Raw genomic sequence first — 15870 nt, forward strand, 5'->3', positions numbered from 1 at the left:
ACCTTATACTGACCCCAGTTTGTGTAAACAGCACAGGATGACTAGGACTTAGGTGATGTGTGTGTTCTGGTTGTTCATGCGTCACTCCTCCCTCTGCATTTCCTTACTAATGTTACGACATTCTGGTAGTGGCTTGTCTGGTTTTAAAGAGGAAGCAGGTATTTGGCAAGACGGGCCTCTCCAATGCTTCCAGTTCAGTGGCACACAGCCCCAAAGATCCATTTTACGACCTATAAATTTGAAAAAAGGAGCGCAAGTGTGACAAATTTTAACTTCAGTAGGCATTTTCAATTGTTTTCACAGACTACCAACCTCAGTGTTGTTGCTTTGTACACATGTGCATGGGAAGGTTCTCACCACAAAGGCCTGCAAGAGGAAATCGTCTGAGTCAAAGTTTGTGTGATGCTGCTCTCCTGCAGACCTGTTAACGTCGCCCTGCCCTTCCTGTTTTACAGTTACCAATAGTGGCATTTCAAATGTTACAAAGTGCTTCGCAGTATAAGAAAAGGCAAAGTGCTCGATCTACTGAAGATTTGTACCAGTGCAAATCGAATTGCGGGCGCAAAAGCCTTTTTATCTGATCTAGTAAGACAGGGGATTTGCACTAGAAATCATGGGTTGATCTGGGTGTGCCGTTTTTGCACTCTGGTCTAAATGCATATGCATTTGTGGGTGTTCCAAGGCTGAGGCGCAAAATAAAGGATAAGGGAGGGATTTATGGATATTGGCAGCAGACGTGATTTATCAAGAGCCAGTGGCCTTTATCATCTGTTGATTGCGCAAGGAATTTAAGACCTAGGTAAAGCATGACTTATCACTTTGCGCACAGAATGGCTCCACCGAGGCTGGCCATGACCCCGACTCTGTCTCCGGCACTGGCTCCGATATCAATTCCAATTAAGTTTAAATGAGTATGACGACTTAAAAATGAAACATTTAAGCCTCATTGTCAGAGCAGCAGAATGCGCACTCAATATTCAGACTATTACCTAACTTACAAAAAGGAAAAGCTGCACCCTCTTCTCTCTTTGCTGACACTTATTATGAACTATTATGAACCTTGATGAAAACAATTCCGCTAACACGTTAATGCGTAATAATTGTCCCGACATAGAAGAGGTGTGTGCGGCTTCTCCAGCTCCGAGGGAGTTAAGGCTCTTCTTAAGCGGGAACACCACCGGTAGCTTGTGCAGAGGCTTTATTTATGTCATGCATTTTTGCTCACCTCCTCAGATCATGCCAGTGCTTTTTAACCTCTACTAAATCCCACTTCTGGTGCCCAACTGCATTCATTTTGTTTGTTATTAGTAAATACCTTGCACTGGTGCTGTCAGATGCATCCACAATTGCTTTTGCGCTGTGCCTTTTAATCGCGACATGTAAAGTCAGAAAGTGCAAAGTACAGTAGATCAAATTTAAACAAAAGAAGGAAGGGCGTTGAAGGGCGAAAAAAGAAGTGAAAAAAGTGAAAAAAAGAAGGAAGGGCATTGCATAGGGAAGATGAGACGTTCTTATCAAGCTGTTGTGACTTCTTGACATATATAAGATGGGCCAGTTCCATGCTTTCAGCATCTCTATACGATTCAAATCACTGACATTCATGCTCACACTACCAAGAGCTGTTCCCTGGACAGGTTTTCCATATAAATAGCCATGCAGGGTATGCTACGGATTGACTGGGGCAACTTATGTTTGCAACTCAGACCTGAGCCGCTGTCCTTTCTCACCTTTCAACCTCTCCTAATCCCTAAGTCTGCCAGTCTGTTTGGTAAGATGTTAACACTAAATTGTTACTTCAGCCAATGCAGCCAATTGTCTTCCCTTAAGTAGCAAAACCAGCTTTGGAATGACATTTTCTTCCTTGGCGGAGGGGGGTCACTACTTGCTACTTGCAAAAAAAATTTCTGCAAATAACGTTTTTCCAAATGCACTTAACAGAAGATGGGGATCATAGGGTTGCACTGGAGCCAGAATGCCAGACTTCCATCATTTTTAACCGTCAATTAAAGACTAATGTAAACTCTAACACACACGTACACACACACGCGCGCACACACACACACACACACCGTATCACGTGGGAGTGTTGTATTTCCCATGCCAGCTGGTATTAAGTTCTTCCAGAGAGCGTACGGTTCGGTGCCATCCTGTTTTAGGCGTTGGCCTTTTCCTCGAGCATCCAGAGAGGTATGATGGCCTTTCAGCTTGGCATGGTGCCGGGTCTTAACCTGCTGGCCTTAACATGCTGGCCTTAACATGCCAGCCTCCGTGGCACCGGGATGAAAAACACCTCGAGGTCCTTTCGATGCCGGGCTACCTCAAATAGTTTCAAAAACCACTTAACCCGATTTAACAGGGAGTCGACGCGTTAATAGATACAAATACATGAGGATGTTACACTTGAATGTCAAGGTCCTTTTTGTATTTTGATGCTCCGTCTCACCCTTAAACTTTGTGTGTGTTAAGAGAGAGAGCGCTTTGGACTCTTCTTGTATGGATACATGAAGCCATATTAGGAATGTTGCTGAATTGGTGGGCCTTGCCATACAGCTGTTTGTTCGCAGTGTACAGTTTGTGTGTTTGTGGGTGTGTGCGTGCATGCAGAGCGAGCACGTACATGCGGGGCTGTAGTAGTCCGTCAAAAGTCCCGAGACCGATTTATGACGGTCTCGGTCTCGTCTCGGACTCGTAGTTAATATGGCTCGATCTTGAATCGGTCTCGGATGAATTAAGGTCATATAATATTCTTGTTTTTAGAATTATAATCTCTTCTAATAAAACGACCAGCAGCGAATGATACAATTTTCACAGTTGATAAAGTTATGCGCCCACCGAAAGGTTTAGTGACTGCTGATTGGTGATATGCCAACTACCCAACCAATGACTTCGTTTTGATTAAAAAAAAAAAAAAAACTCACCATGTCCATATGTAACGTTACTCCTTGGTTGTGGAGCAGTAAGAAAAAGTAGGTGAAATAGATGAATCCACTTCTAGTTAAGTAAAGGTGCAACTACTGTATGTTATGAACATAAACAAGCTGCCTACAATTAATTTTGTCCTCAAAACATGCTAATTTTGTTGAAATGTCTTTAGAAACCTTTAGGCAATAAACAAAAATATGCTATTTTAGCCAATAAATACAGTGGTAGCCTTGGATAACACATTGCTATGGTATTGGTCTCGAATTGGACTCGTCGTTTTACGGTCTTGGTCTCGACTCGGTCTCGACCCCCCTCGGTCTTGGTCTTGAATCGGACTCGATTCGCCAATGACTCCATCTGGACTTGGACTCGACCAAGGCGGTCTCGACTACAGCCCTGCGTACATGTACATGTGGCACACAAGCTGTACCTCTCAGATCCATGTGTCAGGTATATAACGTCATTGTGATCAAGCAAACGGCTCCTTTTCGATTCGTCAGACTTCGCCGTTCACTTCAGGCTCTATTTTCAGCCCGGAAAATGTCTACGAAAGCAAGCAGGCCGTCAAGCCCATGCTAACACAGTAAATGGAGCAGCCAGCCTGTACATTTGCACCCATGTCAAAATGTCATGTCACCCCTAATGTCCCCCCCATAAGACTAAAAACAACACCGGGACAGAATGTGCTCTCGAACGACTGAACAGCGTTTGTTGCCCCAAGCAAGTGCAGCTCCACTGCCGATTCAAGTTGGGATATTGTGTGAAGACGTTGTATTGAGGTATGCGTTATGGCAAATTGTTATGGAGGTATGTTAAAGCATACATCAGGTGTTTACAGCTTCATGGAAAGGTCACAGCCTCCTGCACCCTTCCTGTTGGAAGGAGCAGAGCATGAGCATTGATTTTTCAGTTTACAAATGCTGGGGTGAATGTTAGTTTTCTGTTATTCTGTATGTACCTATCCTCGGACACCTATAAACTGATACTGTATATATTGTACTCAAGGTAGCGCAAGTACACACAGTGCCACGGTTCAGACTTTTAACGCCATCTAGTGATCAAAAGAGGACACTGCATGAGCTGTAACTAATGTGTAATTTACTAATGGTGTTCATGTTAACTAAGGTATTAATTTATACATTATTTAATAGTTTATAAAGATGACTATTAAATAATGTATAAATTAATACCTTAGTTAACATGAACACCATTAGTAAATGATTACCAGACACATTAGTTATCTGTTAATTAAGGGTTATTTAATGCTTATTAATCTAACCCTTAACTTAGTGACCCTTATTGTAAAGTGTTACCATTATTTTTAATCTATAGGAATTGAGGAGTCCCCCCAAGTCCCACAATTAGAATCAGAATCAACTCCTAGGACATTTGTGATTCAAATGAAAAGCCACTGTTGGTAATTGTAAAACACTCTCCGCTATTTTGTCCACTCCCTGTATGTACAATATGAAAATACACAAAAAAAAGTTAAATACAGTATATGCAGTATGAAAAAATAGATGCAATATCTTACTTTACATCTACCTACAGGGTTTCACACCGAACGTGAGTGACCTGGCGTCGGAGGAGATCCGTCGCCTGCAGCAGCAGAGCAGCAGCCTGAGGGCCGTGGTGGCCCAGATGAGGAAGGACATGGAGGGTCTCAGCCGGCTCCCACCCCATCCCCGACCCCGACCCCAACCTCCGACCCAGCCTCCAGGCGGCCCTGTCGCCTCCTCCGCCACCCCTACTACCAGCACACAGGTGGCTACTGGACTACCAGCCCAGCCCACTGGCAACTCCTCAGGTGTGATTCCTGTACCTGCTGTTATATTACTGTCTCCTCCTTGAGTGTGTGTGCTTTGAATGTAAACATACAGTGGATATCAAAAAGTCTGCACACCCTTTTGAAATGTTCTACTTTTTATTGCCTTGGGGTCTGAAATGAAAACCCCTTGCATTAGACTTTCTTCACTTTCACTTTTAAGATATAATAAACAGCAAATAATAGAGGAAACTTTTGCCTAAATGAAAGTCCTGCACTTCAGTTGGAAGCAGATACATTAGTTCCAATTAGAGTAAAGAGCAAAAAGGAGCACACCCACATACTACTAAACATCAAAAAGAAAAAAAAATAGGCAGAATATCCTTTCATGGCATTTATTAATCCATGTTCTACTCCATAAAAAAGTGCAAAGTGCCAAGACACTGATGAAGATCTGATATAAAAGTGTTTGTTTTGCACTTTTTGCACTGTTTTGTGTAGCAGAGCTCAGATTAATAAATGCCATGAGAGCATTTTCTGCCACTTTTTGTCTTCTTTATTGTTTTAGCTGTATGCGGGTTTCTTCATTTGTCTGTCGATATAATAACCATAAAATCAAACAAAAAGCTACTGACTTCTGGCTGTGCCTCTGTAACTGTTGACTGGCTCTCATTAGCCAAGATCCCCATCTAGCTAATGTCAACACCGCATTTTTTTTAATCCTTGCTTCTGATCTATGCCTCTGGTAGCAATTCCCACTGGCAAAGTATATTCATCACTACTATAATATGTGTATTTATGGCCATTACACCACGGAAAGCTATATTTAGATCACTTTTTTTTTTATGGACTAGATGACAGCTGTAGGAATTCCTACTAGTATCTATCCCGCACATGCAGTCCCAGGGGAAGCCGTGTAACCTTTCAGTTGATGAGTGTTAGTTTACCTCTAAATGGTAAACATGACACCGCTGTTGGCTAACCACCCATGGGAACGATGCTTGCCCTGAGAATGTGATATATTGGTAACATGAAGAGCTGTGCAGCTAGAAATATATTGCTCGATAATTATTTTTTCTTCAGCAAGGTATTTTGACTGTTACAGTTGCTGAGGTGTTGGTCTGACTTACCTGCTTGTCTTGTAGCTCCAGTTACTCCAGGATACACCCAGGCCCTGGAGCAGGAGGTGTCGCTGCTGAAGGCCCGGTGCAGGCGCCTGGAGGGGCAGCTAGAGGGCGCCGCGGGACCCCTCGACCCGGCCGCAGCCACGGACACACCCGCTGAAGCCCTGGCCCCCGTGGCTCCGGACAACGCGTACCTGCAGAACCACATCCGATCCCTCAACGAAACTATCGGTAGGAAAGACTGATGACGGTCACTTATCATCAAAAATTATACATGCAAAGTATAGACTAGGATAGACGATATATCAGTTTGCTGATATATGGGGGTGATATTGGCTTGTTATTCAAAACCAGATAGCAGTCATTGTCCACTCTGATATGATGGTTATGATGATAAAAAGCAAGGCAACTCCTCTTTGAAGTATCAAAAGACTAAATACTTTATTACATCATAGAAGCATTACAGTTTTTTTCAATTGCTAACAAGCATCGGTCAATACTGAAGCCACTTTTTCAAAACTCTTCATACAGTCTGCATTACCATCATGCATCTTGGCCAAACAGTTAATCTCACCTCCAAAACTCAAACCACCAAAACACTTCATACATGTCTCAAAATAAGCTCGTTCCACCATAACACTGGCAACAGTTCTCACTCAGAAAGCAGACATTGTCACTCATAACACACTGACCTAAAAAACACTAACAACAGGGAGCATTACATAAATGATGAACTTTTATCTTTGAAGTTTGAATGATTTTTCACATAAATCAGTATTTCATTATAGAATAACAATAACACCTTTTCACTTTATTGACTGTACTAAAGTATATGTAACAAGAATGAATCAGAAATGCAGCAATTTACTTAAAAAAAACAACAATTTCCTGAAATTCCAGGGCTGCAATAATACAGTAATTACAAAAAAAACCCATCAACAACATGTATAGTTTTGTCTGTTTAAAAGCTTTCAGCTGTGTTTGGATTGATTATTATTTCATTTTAAATACTCTGCTAAGATTTTCTATATATGCTAAGATATTTCTCTATATACCGTGTATATATATATATATATATATATATATATATATATATATATTTATACCGTATTGAAATATGGTTACTGCAGAAATGCACAAAATTTCCCATCATTCTGTTTTGAATGTGTTTTTAACAGTTTTGACAACAGTGTTTTAGCATTTGAAAAATGTGATACAAATATATAGTGTTTTGCAGGTGGTGAATGAGTATGAATGAGAAGAGTTCATGGATTTTGAAAAATGTGGTCATTGAATGCATTTTGTGTGAAAGCAATGAAAAATGATTCACAGTTTGGTCCACATAGACTTCTGTTTCGCTGTGTGAAGAGTTTTGACAAGGTGACTTCAGTTTTGACCAATGCATGTTGGCAATCGAAAAAAACTAAAAACAAGTTTCGGCTATAGGGCCTTCCTTCTTCAGGGTGTCAAAGCCATATAGCTGCCAAACAATCAAGTTAAATAAGCTCAGGTAGCAGTGGGTGTATCCAACAATATAGACGTAAAGTATCAAAAAAATGAGAAAGCACAGCCACATTGCTGATAATGAAGCAATCACATAAGAAATGGCAAATCCTGCATCCTTCCATTCCTAGACTATAAACAGCAGCCAAACCTAAAGAGACACAATATAAGAAAATCACATACAGGTTATTATAAGAATGCAAAATCCTCATTGAGGCCAGGATAGACAGTAGCCCTCAACTTAAAAATCCAAAAATTCTCCCTTTGATTAAGAGAACGAAGTCTATCTCCCTTTCTTATCGATGTGATCAATACCAACTGCTTTAAGGGCGAAGGGATCACAATCATGAAACTCCTTGAAATTTCTAGCCATAGCATGTAAATCATTACCGGTTTTAATAGCTTGTTCATGTTCCGCCAGTCTATCTTATATGCACTTCCTTGATTTGAATATTGTCAAAATGGAGACTGGCGATCTACACACTTCTATTTTCAGAAAACCAACGGATAGAAACTGCTTAACTCTTCTTCATGCTGATTCTTTTCACACAGGATCCCTATTGGCCAATTTCAAAAATATCAGCGCAAAATATCAGAAAATTGAATCCAAAAGATTCCAGAAGAATCCAACCCTACTATGCATGTGCCCCTATCAATACTCATTGCACCAGTTAAAGTTAAGTTAAAATGTAGGCTAGTTCGGATGTAAATTTGCACAAAATTTATACATTACTAAAAATGTTAACGGCTGCACCAAATGAAATAGTTCCAATAGAGACATAATTTACAACTTACTAGGTGGAAATCTTCTGTAAAATAGCTGGAGGACCCAGAGGAACGAATACAGCATGGTTTACATCGGCAACATGAAATTAGATCACTGAACTGATGAAGAGCCTAACTACTATTTTAGCTAGCTTACAATAAAATACATTTAAATCCCCCCCCCCTATTAGTGATGGGGAATTGCATTAGGCCTGACTACATAGCTTTTACCCTTTTTAAATCAGCGATTACACCACTTGATGTCACTGTTGTCTGTATCACATGTAGTCTGTTTGATGATACCTGGGGCTTCAGTTGTCTTTGTCCTGAGTCTGTTGTGTGTGTGTGACGGTTCATCAGGCGGGCTGCGCATGGAGAAAGTCGGCAACACCGCTGCTCTGAAGAAGCAAGAGGTCAGAGTGGCACATCTGGAGTCCGCCCTCGCCAGCCTCACACAACAGGTACTGATGGAAATGAATCGACTAGTTGGACTTGACCTGGCAGACCTGACTAGTTGACTCTGACATCCCTCATTGTAAGGTAGAATTGAAGAGCTTCATTCCAAAATGCTGCATATCCATTTGGGGAAAATGTGCTACCTGAAATCTCAAAACCACAGGTGATTCTATCCTGATAAACTGAGCTACTTTGTAAGCAATGGTCTAAAAATAACTCATAATCCCTCCATTCCCCTCCCTATCTCCTCTACTGCCTCAGTGCCACGCCAAGCAGGTGGAAGGGGAGGAGCTACGTCTGGAGCTGGCCAATCAGAGGCGGAAGTGGGCGTCTGAGGAGGCGGGTCTCCGTCTGCGTTTGGCCACGGTCGAGATGGAGCTGGAGGAAGTGAGGCGCGAGAAGGAGGAGTATCAGAAAGGAAACGTCCTGAACAACTTGGAGACCGTTGCCCTCGGCAACCAGGTAACGAACTCAGAGCCTCAAAGTCCACATTGTGTCCAGTCCCACAGTACAGATCAGTTTATGAATTAATGATTATTAGCTTGAATGTGCCAAACATAGCTTATATCATATACAGACATAGAAGCACTATTGATACAACAGTCAGTGCCTCCAGGATTTTGAGTTTTTTGTGATTATTGCATCGAAAAATACTTAATTTTGGAGCGAGTTTCCAAAAAAAAAGACATTTTTATAACTACCTACCATTATCTTGTGATAATAAGCATACTGCATATGACAGAAACAACTGGAAATACATTGGTGCTCATCAGACGGAAATTTACGGAAAATACCGTGCATGGATTCCAGTCTTAATAATTAACTGCGACTACATTTTTCCGATTTTTATTTTTATTTTGGCACATTAGTTCCTCCGTATGCTTGATTTGGAAGCACTTTGTCAATACTGTTTTTGAAAAGTGCTTCACGAATAACGTTATTTCATTGTGTTGTTGTACCTGCAGGTTTCTGCACTGAAGTTGGACATTGCTAGCAGGCGGGAGCCCATTGTGTGTGAACAGGTGAGCAGAAAACATGTCAGTGGTGTCTGTTGATATGAAGGTTCTGTTGATATCTTCATGTTTTCATTTCATTTCATTTGAGTGTTCATTTGTTATCTGCATCTGTAAATTGAATATATTTGATAAGGGGAATAGTGTTTTTTTTTTTTAAATCACAAGTCTTCTAGACACTTTTTGTACATACATTTCTACTCAATATGTTCTTGACACATTAAAATCATTGACTACGTTATGTTTAGTACTCCCCATTTGCTGTATTCTAATTTCTATTCTAATTTTGTATCTTTTTTATAATTTTTTCTAAAGTTACTTATCTCCCCCCCCCAGAGTGAGATGGTGCGACAGCTCCAGGAGGAGAACCTGCGTCTCCGGCGGCAGCAGCTGGCCTCGGGCCTGAAGTCTGCCGGTGTGCCGGGGGACGCGCAGGGCGGTAAACCCGACGCACCTCTCCTGCAGGCCAAGCTGAAGCAGGCGGCTCGCTGTATCGCCCGTCTGAGCAGGGAAAAGCAGCAGCTGATAGAGATGGGCAACCGCCTGCGTGCCCAGATCACCACTGCTGGACTACAGGGTACAATGACCAACACACACAAACACTGAGTCACTACATTAGAAAGCATCAGGTACTAATTACACCATACAGATAAAAAGGTCACTTTATCTTACTTGATGCACCTTTAATTAAATTGGAATGTAAGATTCACCCTCCTCAGTAAACCTTCAGAACTTTCAGATCATTCTGTCATCTACCCGTGGATCTATTTTGATAAATTAGTCTGAACTGTTATCTGTCTGTCAGTGCTATCTATGCCAGTGGTTCTCAACGTGGGGTCCGGGGACCGCCAGGGGTCCTTGAGGGGGTTCCAGGGGGTCCCCAGCAAATTGATGAATCGTTAAACTTCAGCATTATTTCATTTACAAGAAGTGAACACAATTAAAGCATGTAGACGGATGACTTTTTTGATTATAGTTTCTCTATTATCTCTCTACCTGCAATAGAGATAGTCATGGAATTCTGGACAAAATCATATCTAATAATAAAAATATTCTCAGATTTGGGTTTGAGAGACAAAGTCTTATCAAATAGGGGGTCCGGGGCCCAAATGTGGACTAAATTAGGGGTCCTTGATATGAAAAAGGTTGAGAACCACTGATCTATGCAAACAGAGCACATTTAGAGCATAACAAGATACTACATGAAAACGATTACATAAAGATTAGTCAAAAAGAAATGAGTCAATCAATAAAAACAAAGAATAATTCATCTAAGAATTGTTATCGAAAGCAAGTTTATAAGAATGGGCTCCAAAATGGAGCTTGTTTTGTTGGGAGTTCCGAACAGTACAAACAGGAAGTGCAGCTGTGTTGTGATTGGCCGGGCAGCGTTGACATAGACAGGAAGTGAGGGGATCTCCTCTCTATTGTGGCGTGTTGCTGTTCCACACTGCTGACCTGATCCTGATTCCTGCTGGACGGGGGAGGGGGGGGGGGGGGGGGGATTAGAGGAGAGTTTACACTGAGTTCACACAGAGAGAAGATAAACATCCCTCGCTCTATACACTTGTATACTGTTCACACACACACACACACACGATATAGATGGGAACACAAACACAAAATAATGGAAACACCACATATATCAAGGACTTTAACTTTGAAGTAACTATTACGATTACAAAGACAGTTGAATGCCAATTAGCAGTATGTGTCAGCTTTAAAAAAAACTTGTGACTGTGAGTTTTCAAAGCAACATGAGCCAACTAACAAGACCCAAAGAGGACAAATAGGACCGCCATATAGCAAGGAAAGCAGTCTGGAAAATCAACACAGACAAACTGCATCAGTAAAGAGGAACAGTGGTGGCAAGTGGAAGCTCAGACAGACAGACAGACACTTAACAGGATGGTTGGTAAACACCACAAAACTACAGACTGTGACTCAGTCTCAACAAAAACTGTACAGTTCAGGACTTGATGACAGCAATCCAAGGAGGACTGAAGCTGTTCTGAAGGGAAAGGGTGGCCCTACTGCTTATTACAGACTTCATAATCATGTGTTGTTAGGTGCTTCTTTTACTTTGTCCGCCCCCTGTGTATTGTGCTATTTTTGTGCTTGCGCATGAACGAACACTCACCCTTTTAAATTTCTCATACCTTCTCTCATATTCGTATTCATCCTCAGTCCCCCAGGCCTCCGTCAGACCAACAGAGTCAATGGAGCCAGAGAGGGACTCCTCCACAGAGAAACGAGGGGACCAACATGGCCGCCTGTCCGCTCTGGAACAGCTGCAGTACCAGCTCACCTCCCAGGTCACTGCTCTTAACTCGCCCTCCCCAATATCCTCTCATCCATCCCTCGTCTCTGTGCTCTTTCTTCCCACTTTCCTACACTTCATTGGTGACCACAGAGGAGTGATTCTGGTGTTGTGCGTTTCTCTGTACGAGCAGCAGAGGGCGCAGCGGGTTCAGTAATGTCTTTCTGCCGTTAGGAGCTGCAGTACGCTCAGAGGCAGGGGCCCTCCATTGTGGTTCAGCCACTCCTCTCCGAGACCGACAGCGGAGGTCGGGGCACAAACGGGGCTGCCAACCCTTGGGGCCAGGGGCACAAAGACACAGCCGGGCCTGAGGTAGCAGCACTGTCCTAAATACTGCATTATCTGAAAAGATCACCAGCGCTCCAAGAGCTAAGCCTCCCAGTTCACTCCTGATATTGAATTGAAATCTGATGAAGCAAACTGTAATTGACTATTAGGGTGTGTAGGAAAAAAAAACAAGTGCCTATCCCTATGATTCCAGGCTTTCCACACACCCAGTAAATAAGTAAAGCACCAAAGGAACTTCCTCACCTCTCAGTCCTCTCCTGCTCTCTTCCTCCTCCTCATCCTCCTCTTCTTCTTCAGCGCCCGAGGAGCAAAGAGAACACGCCTCCTCCGCACAGCCAATCGCAGAGCTCGCCGCGTCCGGACGAGGGGTCGCGGGCCCCCTCCAGCCCGTCCGGACCCCTGCTGTCGTCGGTGGCGTCGGAGGGGTCGCTGAGGGAGGTGTGGAAGATGCTGGACCGAGGCATCAGTCCATCAATACTCACTGAAGGTAACTGGAGAGGCAGTGCAAACTAGGGTTGGACCAATGTGGGTTTTTGAAGACCCATACCGGTATTTTTGGATTGAATCTGCAGATATTTTGTGCCGATATTTGTGCCGAGGTTTATGCCATGCCCGAAAAATGACAAGGATTCAGTGTTTCCCCCAGAATTTTTAATAGAAAAGCTTCTAAAACGGCATGTAAACCATGGGACACTAAGGGCATGTTCGCACCAGGAGCATTTCCTCCTTTAATTCGGTTCGTTTGGCCAGGTGAGAGCAATGCCATTCAAACTTGGGTTGTACCAAATAACCACACTGAGACGCCTGAAAATGTGAGTCTCAGTCCTCTAACAAGAGAACTGTGATGCGGTTTGTTAGGAGTGAGAACGCAATCAGAACCAACTACAGGAATCCACCCCCAAAACGCAAGGGTTTAAGGGTATCAGGAGACAGATTTTGACATCCAATAGCCAGCAGTTATTCATGCTTGGAAAGCCTAGCCTAACAAAATGAACCAAGGGCAAACTTGGCATCAAGATGTGGTGAAATGCCACCAGGTAAACTGAACACCAGAGAAAGTAAATTTGTTTTGACTCACTCCATCACCAAAATCTCTTGACCTAGCGGGATGACAGGTTACCAAAACGCTGTCCAGTAAACAAGTCCATGCCTTTTGTTTACAATTCCTGGTTTGCTGTAATTCAGCCATGTGGACCTGAACCAAGCAAATGCAAAAATACAACAAAGAAAAAGCTTTTTTCAGCTTATAAGCATGTAGCAGTACTAGTCTTGCTTTGTTGCTCAGTGACTTTAAAAGTTGCAACCATTTTCATACCCCAGTGTGTTTCATTTCCAGTATTTATAGCAAAGAACCTGTCCGGTTGCCTCTTCCTGCCTGCATGATGATATTCAGTTTTAATCCTTTTAAAAGCAGAGTTCACTCCTTCATGACTTTGGAATGGTGGTAAGATTTCAAGAAAGTGCCATATAGAGGCCATAAACACAGTGTTTGAGTGTCAAAGGTCCTGTTCGCACAGGACTTCCCTTACCTGCCAACGTCCAGTATTTTGTAATAATTGCAGAGATCGTCTGCGATTTTAACCATGTACCATGTCATGTAAAAATTCAAGCACATTACCTATCATATTTTAGTACAAACAGAGAGACCTTGATAATAGTATTCCTGTGCAAATTGCAGACGAAATTTGTTTTTAGCGCGCAATTTCTTTTTCTTCTTCTTCTAGACGGGTGACTTCTATCTTCCTTCTGTCATGAGAAATGAAGGCAGTAGCGGACTCTACAGAGCGAGGTTTTGAATGCGTTTTCGGCGCAAACTTCAAGTACTTGCTAAATGAAATAAAGTGCTAAATCAGAAAGTGACAAAGTCTTGACCTCTTTTGAAGAATGCCAAGTCGATAATTGTGTCCTTGCAGAGGACGTTCTTCTAATTTGTCTTGGAGAGAACAAACTTCTCAAGAACACGAGAAGAGAGAGCACATGTTTACAGTCTGAGATGAGCTGTGTGCTTGACATTGTGAGACCAGTTAAGACTCACAGGTGTTCTTTTTTACCATCTGATTCCGCTGGCTCTGTGCTATAGACTATAATAGCGCTGTTTGGATGTGATGCGTCGTTCTCGCTAAGAATCTTGGGGCTTCACATTTGTTCTCGGCGGTCAAGTCACCATCTGATGCATCTTCGGCTTCGGTAAACTTCGAGGGTCTTTATCCAACCTCCATCCTTTCGTTCTTTTGTTTTAGACAGATATTACGTCTAACGCATCATGGAAGACACAAGAATGTACAAAAACACGTACTGAGGAAGACCTATTGCAGAGGTTGGGGGTTAATTCATTAATTACATGAGATCCCCGCATAATACCAGCCCCATACAAGTAGGGCCCATAGTGAGTGTCAGCAATTGGTAGTGCATCATACCATTGGGCATAGTCTAGCATGCTGAGGCCAGCGGGGACAGTATGTCCAGTGCCACCCAGCACCAACATAAAGAGTAAAGACTTGCAGTGTTGCAGTTGCAATGTTTGGGTCAGTGATAGGAAGGACAGATACGAGGGAGGGAGGTTGCCCAATGCGTGGCCTTGTTCGTGGGATTACAGAGGCTGCGGGTTCTGTCAGCCATCCAGGGAACAGTTTCTCAACCGGCCCGTCCCGCTGCCAGATCAGGCTGAGAAGCAGTGATCAGCATCATATCACATAATTGTGAAACTGGACAAACCTTTGGTACTTTGGGACAATTGTACCAAAGGCTTTCGGGTACAGTTGCAATCACTGAATTCCGTGGATGATTTTATTACAGATATTACACAGTTGTATAAGTAAAGATTAGATACCGTTCTTTTTATTTCATCCTAAGCAAGGAGCTATTGTACAATTGCGTCGTACATGAAGTCTGAAAATGTGTTTACTGCATGTTTGGCAGCGTGACTTCATTCCTGGCACATTTTACCTGTAGGGCAGCATGAGGTAAGTGCTGACTGTTCATGTGCGCCTGCCCTGCCTTAGTCAGTCACAGCAACTCTGCAGCCAAACCACAAGGTCACCCAGCATTGCACCAATTACTTTGATGAGCTTGAGAGAGCAGGCGTTGCTCCACAGACGCCACTGCCAAGCATTTCCAAACGATGGTAGACATTGGCAAGAAGGAAAGGTAGACTTTGGGGTGTCACGCCGGACGCGAGACACGTGTGCCGAAGATGTTCTCCGGACATTTCCCGTGATGCCTCGACGTCCGGGAGAGACACTTTGTGAAAATAAATTTGTACATGTGAAAAGTTCCCTGCGGCTTGGGAACACGTCTCATAGTTGTTCCGGTCTCTGACGCTCTATGGAGTCCTGGGGCCGGATTCACCAATGTGTTCTTAAGATAGTTCTTAAGAAATGACATAAGAGGAAATTTTAGGAAGTTCTTAAGAAGGCTATTAAGTGCAATTTCTCAATATTTTCTTAGTAACAGTCTCATTTCTTACGAATTTCTTTCATTTTCCTACTTAAGAACTTCTCAAAATAGGGCCTGAATTCATTCTGGTTAATAAACTTTAGGCTTACTGCCATTGAGGCTAGGAGACAAGGCTAGGAGGCTAGGAGACAAGGCTAGGAGGCAACCCAAAGTGCTTCCATCTACAAAACAATTGGGAAAAACCTCTTTAGGGCAGCTAGAGCAAAGATTGAAACATTGGTTGCTGTTGGTAACTGTAAAATTTGCAGCTTATTTTCA

General features: G+C 42.8%; 1 protein-coding gene across 1 annotated transcript in view; it reads left to right on the plus strand.

The window, feature by feature from the left end:
- ccdc57 (coiled-coil domain containing 57) overlaps positions 1-15870 on the plus strand; it is a 28919-nt gene that overhangs the window by 11355 nt on the left and 1694 nt on the right. Inside the window, exons 13-21 of the mRNA XM_071535631.1 lie at positions 4474-4645; positions 5848-6042; positions 8440-8540; positions 8797-8997; positions 9501-9557; positions 9885-10125; positions 11736-11863; positions 12043-12180; positions 12454-12643. Coding sequence (XP_071391732.1) covers positions 4474-4645; positions 5848-6042; positions 8440-8540; positions 8797-8997; positions 9501-9557; positions 9885-10125; positions 11736-11863; positions 12043-12180; positions 12454-12643 — 1423 coding nt within the window. The remainder of the gene's footprint in view (positions 1-4473; positions 4646-5847; positions 6043-8439; positions 8541-8796; positions 8998-9500; positions 9558-9884; positions 10126-11735; positions 11864-12042; positions 12181-12453; positions 12644-15870) is intronic.

The sequence above is a fragment of the Centroberyx affinis genome, unplaced genomic scaffold (assembly GCF_046629955.1).
Source record: "Centroberyx affinis isolate AG114_WGS23_722 - 3 ecotype Tasmania unplaced genomic scaffold, CSIRO-AGI_Caff_v1 ptg002745l_1, whole genome shotgun sequence".
Lineage (NCBI taxonomy): Eukaryota > Metazoa > Chordata > Actinopteri > Beryciformes > Berycidae > Centroberyx > Centroberyx affinis.